Here is an 11,777-nt window from a genome sequence, read left to right as displayed (position 1 = left end):
GTCGCCCCGTGCTCGCTCGGAGTCCTATCCACGTCCGCTCCCGCCTGACCTCGCCCAGCCCTAATTCGCCACAGACCCTTCCGGTTGTCACCAAGTATGCAATTGTATGATGTTCCATTCGAACTTTGACAAGAAAAGGAAATCCTTGTTCGACTATGTGCCTAAGAACACCTTACTCAATCACATCCATTGTATGTAACTCATCCAGATACGCTCATTACAGAGTAAACCCTGACCCAAGCTCCAAAGCAATAGGAACCCTAAGCACAAAAGCATAAATATATCTCTACCCGTATAATTTTTAGAAACCCTTTCGCCACTAATATCAACCAAACAGCATTCAGTTCATGGAAATCAAGTTCTCGCCCAATCTTCCAAGGTCCTTCCTCTCATTATCTCTTTTGAATGTCCACTCAGGCACCCAGTTGGTGATTGAGTTCGGAAACGAGGTGTAGATTTGATTTTTCAAACTTTAGGTTCTTGGTAAGTTAAGTGAACTTGCAGTTCCACTTAGTGCTTCAAGTTCTGCCTAGGAACCGGTCGCACCCAGCTAAAGAGCACTGTGCTACCAAGGGTAATGAATCCAATAATCCACAGGGCGCGGTGGTACTGCGTCCCGTTGTACCGAAAGACGATCGCGAAGATGATGCCGCCAAAGTTGCCCATCCCGCCAACGATCCCGGAGACGATTCCTGTTCTTATTAGTCTCAACCCTACTACTGATCCTGAGAGTGAAGGGCTTACCATTAGCAGACGGATGCACATGCGGGACAATCGCAAAGTTCGCCCCATTGCTCGCGGCAATACTGAACGCGAGCAGCATGACCAGGCCAAACATGACGCCTTCGCGGTGCGGGTCTAGGAATCCAATTAGGATTGCCGCACCGGACATCAGCAGCCCTAAGCCCACGAGCCATATCTTCTTCGCCCAGACGGAGTTGGTCCGCGCGTAGATTAGGTCTGCGAAGAACCCGCCCATGGGCCGGAAGATGACATTGACGAGGCCGAACATGGACGCCCATCGGCCGGATCGGGTCTGTCCGAGCTCGGGGAAGTTGAGGAGGTAGTACGCGCCTAGGATGGAATTGATGGCGAGTTCGGCGCCGAACGAGCACGCGTAGGGGAATGCCACTGCGAGTGCGGATGGGTCGAGTGCGATGGAGAGGTAGCGTTTCAGGGTTGGGGCTTCGACGATGGCGTCTGTGCTCTCGATCTGTCCAGCAGTGACGGGGGCTTGTGCTTCGGGGTCGGTGATCTCCGGGCGGGCGCTCTTCTTCTCATCCGTGGAGAGGTTGATGCTGTTTGCGCTGGACTCGATGGGGGCGGAGCTTAGGTCGACGACGCGCTGTTCGCCGACCCTGTGGCGATCGGCCCACTTGCCGGTGGGAGTGTCGGGGCAGGTGAAGAGCATTGCTAGGGCGATGGACACGATGATGATGAAGGGCACGATGTAGGAGACTCGCCAGGCTTTGTGGGGGGTTAGGCCGCGGTCGTGCACGAACGAGTCGTAGATTGCTGGCATGACGAAGCTAGACTGTGAGTATATATCAATTCTCGAGTTGAGCTGGTGCTTACTAGGTAATACCGCCGCCCCCGTTTCCAAACCCTCCCGCCAGAGCGTTGGCAGTGCCGACAACATTCTTATCGAAGAAGCCTGTGCACCACACCTGGCAAGGGACGAAGGTTGCACCGAGGATGCCAACGAAGAATCGCAAGGCAATCAGCCCTTGAGGAGAGGTAACAAGACCCGCCATGGCCGTCGGGATGGCACCGCAGATCAGAAGTCCTACAAAAACCAGCCGAGGGCCGAATCGATCACAGAGCGGGCCTGCAATGAACCGCATCATAAAACTAACTCTTAGCTACGTACAGTAACGGCTGGGGGTCACGTACGTTCCCAAAAGGGCAACGATGTTAGAGTTGGCAACATCGTCCTGTGTCATATGCAGGTCCTTCTTGATAGTGACGCTCAACTAGGCACGTTAGGTTTTTCGGCCATAAAAGCAATCTAAAGCCACTTACCAGAGGCGGAAATGCATACCAGGAAAGGAATGCAACTAGGAAACCAAGCCAGGAGAAAAAGAAGACCCTTCCATGAAGGTCAAAAGGGTTGAGGATCGGGATCGACCGTGCCTTGTGGGTCTGGGGATTCAACTCTGGGGCAGCAACCGCGAGGCGGAGCACTTGTGTGGCCTTCATTGTAGATGAAGTATTTGGTGGAGCTGAGTTGGAGTTATGGATGATGATTAACAGTGGAGACCAGTCTTTATATCCCCTTTTCAACTTGATATGGTCTGGCTCGCCTTGATGAAGTCCTAGGAGTTATTCACCCGCCAAGCAGGTTGAGCTGTGGATGGGCTTGAGACCGCGGAGGAACATGAATGAATGGCAGCTCTCCGATCCACGCCGAGACAGATATTTTCTGGGGCAATAACGGATCATTCGACAGTCCTGTCGGTACGATTGACCGTCTGCTAGCTCATGGCATCAACAAGGCACGCAGCACAGCCAAAACGTGGTCTGGCCGGATTCTGGCACCTCATCCGAGCAGAAGAACTCAGCCATGCAAGAGCTTGATTGACCCGATAAGCTCTGTGAAACAGACGAAAGGTCTCCGCGGCGCAAACAAAACACCAGGCCGAATCATCTTATAGGTAAAAGAAGCCAAGGAGGTGTGGCCGGTGGATGAAAGGGCTGATATGATGACGAAAGATAAAGCCTGATGCTCTGATTGGCTGACGAGGAAACAACGATCTTTGAGTTTGGGCCACTTCCGCGGGTGCCAGATAGCCCTGATAACCACTATCAGCCTTATCGGGGCCGTTTGATTGACAGTTGAAATCAACAAACCCCTGATGAATGCTCTACGGTCTGCCCTCATATCAAGACTGTCCAAGGCTAGTGGCAGGGTGAATGACCAGCTCAGTTACTATGGGATGCCCGGGCACGGAATAAGCGGACCAATCCTGGCACAAGAACAATCAAAGAAGCTAATATACAGTATTCAGAGACATAGAGTTGTCCCTTTTCCCCTAGGCCTTCGTACCCCCATTTCGCGCTCATGTCTCTGGAACCAATCCACATCCGTTGGAAGCAATCAAGCACGGAGAACCGCAACCGCGACCTCGAACAACACCATACACGACACCGTTAGCAGGCCCGAGGGAGACCTTGGCCTTGTGGAGGTACCAAAAGCCATTCTCGACCTCACTAAACCACATAATATAGGCAAGCGTGCAGGCAATCACCACGCTGAAGACCAAGCAGACAACAAGTAAAATCACTTGGTTGATTCTGGCTTGTAGAGCTGGGGCCTTGGTTCTAGGGCTTTTGTTGGCGTTCATGCGGATCTTACACTCCTCCCCGGCTTATATGACCAGGCCAATGGCTTGGCTTGTATTGCGTAGGACACTTCCGCGATAGACAATGTGGTCATTAGTCAAGGTGCTCTCTCCTGCCCGACGGTGACATGCCCGTCAAACCTGGGGAGCTCCAGGTTTGGATCCTGGACCACGATGTGCATCTCGCTTGCCCTGATTGCTTCGAGGCTTGTACATGTCTCTGCAACTAGCGGGCACGGCTGTCTACATTTGAGGTTGGCTTCTCCATCCAGCGCCATGGTCTCAATATGCGCCATACCGGCTGAACCTCGGACATGAAGTAGCAGGATATCAGCGGGGGCAGTCTGGTCTCGGTTCAAGCTGCCTACATTGCCGACCTTGATCTTGCTCCATTTCTCCAGCCTCCAGGGCTCATGGAGGCATGATACTCACCAGGAGAGGCAACAGGGACCAGGCGATTACTCTCTTCCCTGTCGAGTCGATAACGACGAAAGTGGTCGAATCCCTCCTTTGCCATTGAAATCGACACAAATACTGCCAATCTTATAAAAGTCGTAAAGTTGCCTGTTGTGCTGAGGTTGGGGATGGCTTGTAGAATGGCCACGACCATGAAGTAAAAGTTGGCGGTCTTCGAGAACTGGGCGACGAGCTGGCGAGGAAGAAAGTTCCAGATGGTGTAGCGGTTCGACCGGATTGAATTCGAGACATAGGGGCGACGTGTGCGTTCATCGGTCAGGTCTCCCCTTCGGTTAGGGTTGAGGTAAAGGTGGCGGCCATCGCCCGGTGGTTGTGGAGCGAAAGAGACGAACCTGCGAAGCGTGTCGGCGAGGTTTTAAACAAATAACAGTGCTCCGCTGGGGATCCTGTTCCGAAGAGAGGAGAGCGTGCCAGTCCTCCGTCTCTATATCATCTGCGACGCCATGGTGATGAGAAGGCGAATCACATTCCTCTTGTACTAGGAGGGATTCTGCGGAGCTCGCAGTATCTGTCGATGGCCGTGACCGATGGGGGAGGATAGAGTCACTGTATGACGGAGGATTCACACGATGGTAGCCCTACGGCTGTAATTGCGACATAAGGTAGCTGTCAAGCAACTCGGCGGAATCGCCAGGCATTCTCCAGCAGTCGTTGACCATGATGGCCGCTGGCTGAACGCGTTCTATTCTGCAGGGTACATATAGGTATTAGAAGCAGTACTTGGGTTGGACCTAGTATGAGGATGAGAGGCCGGAGGTCATCGAGGAATAGAAATGAGACTGGAGATCACCAAGCACAGAAATGAGAGACAGGAGATTATTATGGAGGCACAGAATAAGAGACCGCTGTGACTGAAATACGAATGGCAACCTGGGCGTACGACGATAGGGCAAGAACCCAACAACTTGCCCAGTTGGGATCACTCATCTGGTTTCTCCTTCTGCTTTCCCACTAAAACTACACTACACGCCTGGCTACATGGCCCCTTTCGCAGCGGGGTATTCGCCGGATGATTTGAAGCTGAGTCTCACCAATCGAGCCCAAGCCTGCAGGCTGAGGTGATACGAGGTTGCGTTCGGTCAGCCAATCCGTTCATGGTCCTAAGGTATTAATGTTACCATCGGTACCCTAGCAAGAACAGTCTGAGCGCGTAGCCAAAGCAGAATATCAAACGCAATCAATGCTTGATGTCTCAGGCTGCACTTTCCGCATGATGTTAATGTTCAGGGATACGTCTGGCACCAAAGGCTGAGGATGTCTATTGCTTTTGCTGGTACGGAGTATTGTTAATATCGGGCCACAGGGGCCTCCCTACCAATCAAACCAAGTGAATGTGATTACGCCGTGAGACATTCGTCACGCACTTTCCATTTCTCACATGTCATCGAGTATTATGCGTATGCCGTCGTATCTAGTATTGGTACGCATCATGAGGGGGGGTGCCAGGATATCGGCATAGGCATCGAGCTGAGTGCATGGATGTCGTCCTATCCTGACCTTTCCAGTGTCGATTTCTTAACGTATCCCTGTGGAGGCTTGTGGATGGCCTTTCATAGCCGGGGGAAGTCGTCCGGCGGCAATGTCCGTATATCATCCCAACCCCCACGGATAACAGCCCAGCAACCACAGACGACCTTGGAAGCCTCCGATCCTCCTCAGCGCAAACCGCTCAAGATTTCGCCCAATCTAACAAGCACATCACCCAACAGGCTGCATACAGGGGTATCAAACTCCCCGGACTTCACCTAAGTCCTCATCCTGTGGTGTTTCTTCGGACCGATCCCGCATATCATCGCAGCCGCCGCTCTCCGTCTCCGTGTTTCGAAAAGCAAATAACAGCAAGAAGAAGAATACAGATACGATCAGCCCTTGCGCGTGAACGAGAGCACGCCCGGGAGGAATCTCACCTCTTTATCCTTCTCCAGCAGGGCCCAAGCATATATACTCGGATTTACACCCGCCCACAGACCGCAGAAAGTCGGGTCGTCCTGAAAGAAGAGACGCGCCTCTACCTGCTTCTCTCGTACGCTCTGTCCCTGGCTACGACTGCACGTGTTATGCTCGGCGTGCTTGTTTTCTCCAGTATGCTATGTATCCCGGTTCGGGATAGTGTGGCTGTCATTACGAGGTTCAAGGGTTCTGTGATTGTTTGTCGGGTGGTGCTGATGTATGAGTTGGCCAGGCTGAGGCATTTATATAATATGAAGGACGAGGACGTAGCAGGGGAGCTTGGGAGGGGGAATTATTATTTGGGACACCATGGGGGGTATGGATAGTGGTGGAGTTGGTATGTCCGTGAGTTCTTTCCTCCCCATCCCCCACTACTTCTATTTTTTAGCCTATCAATCTAGCACGGACGGGTCAGAAATGAAAGAGGGGGAATAAACATGGAATATTATCGGACTAGCTCGGTGGGTAACTCCTTCGTCTTCGCACAATCGACATCATAGTAGATACACTGCGATGAGCATTTTCCTTTTCGACATCAAGCTTGCCTATGGACTTTGATTATCTTCGAGCTTTAAGACCTCCTTCTCCTTATCTTGATCGACTCCGCAGCGGCTCGTCCCGACAGACCGTCGCGTACCCACAGCGGAAAGTTTAAACAAAAGACCTCCAGCTTATTCGTCGCTCTGATTCGAAGCAGCGTAATTGTTTTAAAAAGACAATGGGAAAGATGGAATAATTTGAGACTCTATATTGACCTTGAAGCAATCTAAATAAATAAGTTATCCTCTCCTTGTGGAAGTGTCCTTTGCTATCAACAGCTGGTCAGCATTAGCAGTGGACTACTCAGGCCCCTTCTGGGGCCTCCCATCTTAAGTATGTTTTAACTACCAATTCATCTAGCCCTTTCTTTGTAACTTACACACCTTAGCTTCTGTGAGGAGGACCATATAACCCAATATGTGGCCGAGTTTACAAGCAGCTTAGCAGATTTGTTTTCAGTGCGTTTGGCAATCAAGACCTTCAAATCAGTCACCTAACACCTGCGTCCACTCATCATGGAATATACGTTCTCATGAAGCTCCGCGCAAAGCAACAAGCTACCACTGCTCGCTTGATTCCGTACTTTGGTTTCATGGACATCAGAGTCTGCTCCGCCGGCTACGGTATCATATGACCCTGAAATATCACACCCAGATGTGTACGGTAGCGCCCTCCCCGAACAGGTCCCTATCCAACTAGCCCTAACTCACTTTTACGGTCCGGGCCTCGTGTTGAATCTAGCGGATGAACTTTCAATGCATCTCCTAACCACACCTCTGCTGTATCGCCTCCTCACTTTCAAAAATACTCCACAGCGCACAAGGTTAATAGGAATCATTCTCCTCATCGAGTTCGCGGTCAACATGATTGTTCACATGGTCATGGACCAATTCCTCCTCCTTCACAACATTCTCCAGATCAAGGCATCCATTTGAACCTACCGGACAGGAATCCGCATCAAATAACAACACTGACAATCAACAAAACCAAAGTCTGCTTGGTCTTTGGCTACATGGTCTGTCTAACCGACGAATGGGCCTGTACCCACCTGATCAGCATCCGACACTCTGTTGGGGCGTCCCTGGCACTCGCACGATCTTCGATATCACTCGTCTATCATCACATATGTTTCAGCATCTCGAGAACAGGTGCCAGATTCTTCGCCGAAGCACTCGAGTCTTCAGCGAACTTGGCTATAGACACATTAGTCTCTGAGAGACGAGCAAGACTCGGGGATTAGATAATACCATCAGAAGTCCCATCTAGGACCATTTCATGCGTCACGCCAGTCAAGAACAAAGTTGCGGGGCTCGTGTTCGACTCTGTTTGGCGAGGAAGTTCGTTTGGAACATGGAGGCGAGGATAGCTTTCTGGCTCTAGCATATGGTAACAGGTTAGAAGCGAACATCGTAGATTATTGCATACTGCCTCACCAAAGCCGAAGTGCTTTGAATCATGGAAAAATATAAGTTTGCATTGATCTTGGGCCGCCGTGGCAGCAGATGATGCAACAGGGCTGGCAGCACGAAAGGCATTTCCAACTTTCGTGGGAACAATAACATAGGATTCTCCTGGGTTGCCAATGTAGCCCGACAATCCTTCGGTGACCAACTTCCCTGTCGCGTCATAGTTGATGAAATCCATTGTCGCCCGATGAAAGTACCGAGGGGTATAAGGACCTGTCTTGGGGTACGAAAAGAAGCCCCGAGAAGCAAGGCGAAGCATATCTAATTGGAAGACGCTAATTGAACTTGAAGCCTACTATCGGAGTAGAGATGGAAATTCTTTTCGCATTGATGCCGTATAATACGTACAAACGAAGGATCGTCTCCAGAAGATGGAAGAGAGCGCGCTTCTCTCCTGAGCTTCCGCCTCAAGTCACGTTTTCCTTGGCGGAAGATATTTCTGCCGGTATCGTACGGTATTAAACTCGTTTCACTTAGTACACCCTCTGGCCTGCATTAATTATTACCTACTTAGTAAGATTTACTTAGTAAGCTGCTAGCGCTATGTAATAGTTAAACAAAATTTGCTTTATTCTAATCCTCTCCGCGTATTTCCAGCTTTTATATTAACTTTATAAGGTGTAAATAGCTTTAATTTTACCTCCCCTTGTTATAGTACTATCTTTTGCCTACAATTTACTTAGCCTGTGGCTAATTATAATAATTCCCTATATAATTATATAGTTATAAATAACTAGTAAACATTAGCGCTGTGGGCCAGATTGGGTGGGTATTGATTAATGCAGGCCAGAGGGTCCGTGCCGGCGGAGGGGGTGTTTTTAGTATAGTGCTAGTATAGCCCTAATATTATATTAATTATAAATGTTATTATAATATTATATTAAGATAAAATATAGTACTAATACTATATTTAAAATAATATATCTTATTTTTAAATATATATATATAGTTTTATAATATATAATATATATAACCTATATTTAAAATAATATATATTAAAATTTTAATATATATTTTTAATTAATATATATTTTTCCTAAAAAAGTATATATTTACTTAATAAAATATATATTATTTAATCTGGAAATATATTATACAAGTCTGATATGTATTCAGCTTTCTGATATATATTATACTTTTTAATATAAACTAAATATTTCTTAGTTAAAAAGGGTATTAAATACTATATTAATAGTATATTAAGGCTTATATAATATATATATATATATATACTATATTAATATTAAAACTAATATAATAATAGGCTTAATATACATAACTTAATAATTTAATTAAGTAATAAAAGTATATAAAAAACTAAAAATTATAATAATAGGTTTTTAAATTTAATAAAAGTGTTAAAAGTCTTAAAGTGATAAAATAATAGAATAATAAAATAATAAAATAATAAAATAATAAAATAATAAAATAATAAAATAATAAAATAATAAAATAATAAAATAATAAAGTAATAAAATAATAAAATAATAAAATAATAAAATAATAAAGTAATAAAGTAATAAAATAATAAAATAATAAAATAATGAAATAATAAAATAGTAAAATAATGAAATAATAAAATAATAAAATAATAAAATAATAAAATAATGAAATAATAATAAAATTAAGAAAAATAAGAAAAACAATATATTTTAAATTATTAGAAACATCTTTTAGTATAAAGCCTAATTTAATTATATTTAATACTATAATTAGGAGTTTCTTTTTAAAAAATATTTATATATAATAATATACCCTTTCTTATTTTTTAAAAAACTTAAAAAGTATAATAAATTAAAAATTAAATTTTAAAATAAATAAACAAACTATACAGTTAAAGTTTACTTTATAACTATTTTATATTTTATTTAATTATGTTAAAACTTATAATAATTTTTTCTAATTTTTATAATTAAATATTACCCTAAATAATCTTTAATACTTTTATATTATAATTTTATTTTACCTTATATAAATTAATTAAATATTATTTTTAATACTTTATATCTTTTAAGTATACTTTATTTAAAAAAATAAAATAAATTATAAAATTTAAAAGTTCTTATCTTAGTTTACTTTGAAATACCTAAATAAGAATATAATCTTTATATTATTTTATGTGGCAGCTGTTGGGAACGCTATGCGGATCTAAAGAGTCTTAAATTTTACTAAGTCCCGCGGAGCGGGCGAAGTACCTATAAAGGTGGTAAAGCATGGTAAAACTATTATATACCAGAGTGGTGTGGTAGCTACTATTATATATCCCCCCTTTTAAAAGCCTAGGTACTAGGTAGCTAAATATAAATAAATAAAGTAAACTTAATATTAAGAAAAAAACCTATAAATAAAGTAAACTTAATATTAAGAAAAAAATACAAGAAATAATTATAAAATAATAACAAAGTTTAACTTAATATTAATAATAAAGAAAAGCAGCGCCATAATATAGTATTAATAAATATAAATTAACACTACTAAAGTGTTATATAATAAAGTAATAATTATTAAGGTTATAAAGCAAACCCTAAAGCGCTATACATAGCTTATAAAAAAAAAATTAAAAAATAAATAAAGGGTATTATAATATAAAAAAACATGTTAAAATATAAAGCAGGGGTTATAAGGCAACGTTTAAGTGTAAAATAAAATTTAAAGTAATTATTAGCTAAAAACCATATTATTATTAAGGTTTGCTTGTTTAAGTTGTGCGGTAAAGGCTTTAAATATAAGTTAAATATTTTTATTATAATACTCGGGCTAGAAAGCTAAACCCTATAATTTATTATACTTTAAAATATAAAAAGCCTTATATAACTTTAATAGTTAAGCTGCATTATTTATAAATATAAACCTAAATTTAAACTATAACTAAAAGTATACTTTATATATAATTATTTTAAAAGGCTATTCCTAAATATATTTATAATCTATATTTTTTTTAATAAGGCCTTTGTAGTACTAGGGTAATAAGCATTTTAATAATAGTATTTTTTAGTTTAAGGTCTTAGTCCTGTTTACTAACTCCCAAGGCGTAGGTAGGCCCAGAGTATTATAAATTTTTAATAAGTAAATTATATAACCTTTAATGTTAAACTTGCTAGCTAAGCCAAAGCTTTAATAATAATTAATTATAAATAATACTAAATTAACATTTAAAATTACTAACTAGTTACCTAGGTAGTTTAGGGCTAATAATCTTAATAAGTGTTTTAAATATATATTATTTTACTAGTGTTGCGTAAGTTTAAGGCCTAAAATTAGGTTAAAATTTATATTTAGTATAAGGTTTAAATTTAGGGGATTTATAATTGGCAGGTTTATAAAAAAAAATTTATTTAAATTTTTTAATATAATATAGCCCGGGTTTTATATTAAACTTTAGGTAGTATTTTACTAGTAGCTAAAGTTTTATAAAGTCTCTAGTACTTTATTTTAATTTGTAGTTAGGCTTAGTACCCTTAAGTTTTAGTATTTTATTACACGTTATAATTATTTATTATTTTGGCGGATAATAAACTTAAGCTTTAAAATAGCTTTATAGTAATTTAAAATATAGCTATTAATCTTATTTTTTACCTAGTTTAACCAGCACTTTAATATGTTATAACTATATTTTAAGTTTTTATATTTATTATATAATATACCCGCGTACCACTTATTAAATTAAGCATGGCTAGTTAAAGTAATAGCAGCCTATTTTTTATCCCAAGCTTTATTTAGCCTAATAATATAAAAAATATTAATATATTTTTTTATAATTAAAGTTAGAAAGATTTTTTATAAAGCAGGATCCTAAACTACTTGCTTTTATAATATTATTATTAGCTTAACCTTTTTTATATAATAGTGCTTTTTTTATTATGTAATAGCTTTAATTATTTTTTTTTTAGTAAGCTCCGCAGCTTCCAGATTTACCTTAGCAAGATTTAATGTTATTTTTTTTAAATTTTTATTAGGGTGTTTAAGGTAATAATTATTACTTATAACACCTAAGCCTGCTTTA

At 41.6% G+C, this 11,777-nt stretch overlaps 1 protein-coding gene across 1 annotated transcript; it reads right to left on the bottom strand.

Moving 5' to 3' along the window:
• Positions 1 to 510: 510 nt before the first annotated feature.
• Positions 511 to 2,199, bottom strand: DSM5745_08183 (MFS transporter; the record flags this gene model as incomplete). Its single annotated transcript, XM_026750199.1, has 5 exons — positions 511 to 692; positions 745 to 1,529; positions 1,576 to 1,851; positions 1,894 to 1,973; positions 2,023 to 2,199. The coding sequence occupies 5 exons, from the start codon at positions 2,197 to 2,199 to the stop codon at positions 511 to 513; spliced, it is 1,500 nt and encodes a 499-aa protein (XP_026601203.1).
• Between the last annotated feature and the right edge of the window lie 9,578 nt (positions 2,200 to 11,777).

Source organism: Aspergillus mulundensis (genome assembly GCF_003369625.1).
Source record: "Aspergillus mulundensis strain DSM 5745 chromosome Unknown scaffold_9, whole genome shotgun sequence".
NCBI classification, from domain to species: Eukaryota; Fungi; Ascomycota; class Eurotiomycetes; order Eurotiales; family Aspergillaceae; genus Aspergillus; species Aspergillus mulundensis.
The sequence above is the reverse complement of the archived record's forward strand: the minus strand, read 5'-3'. Positions and strand labels throughout refer to the sequence as shown.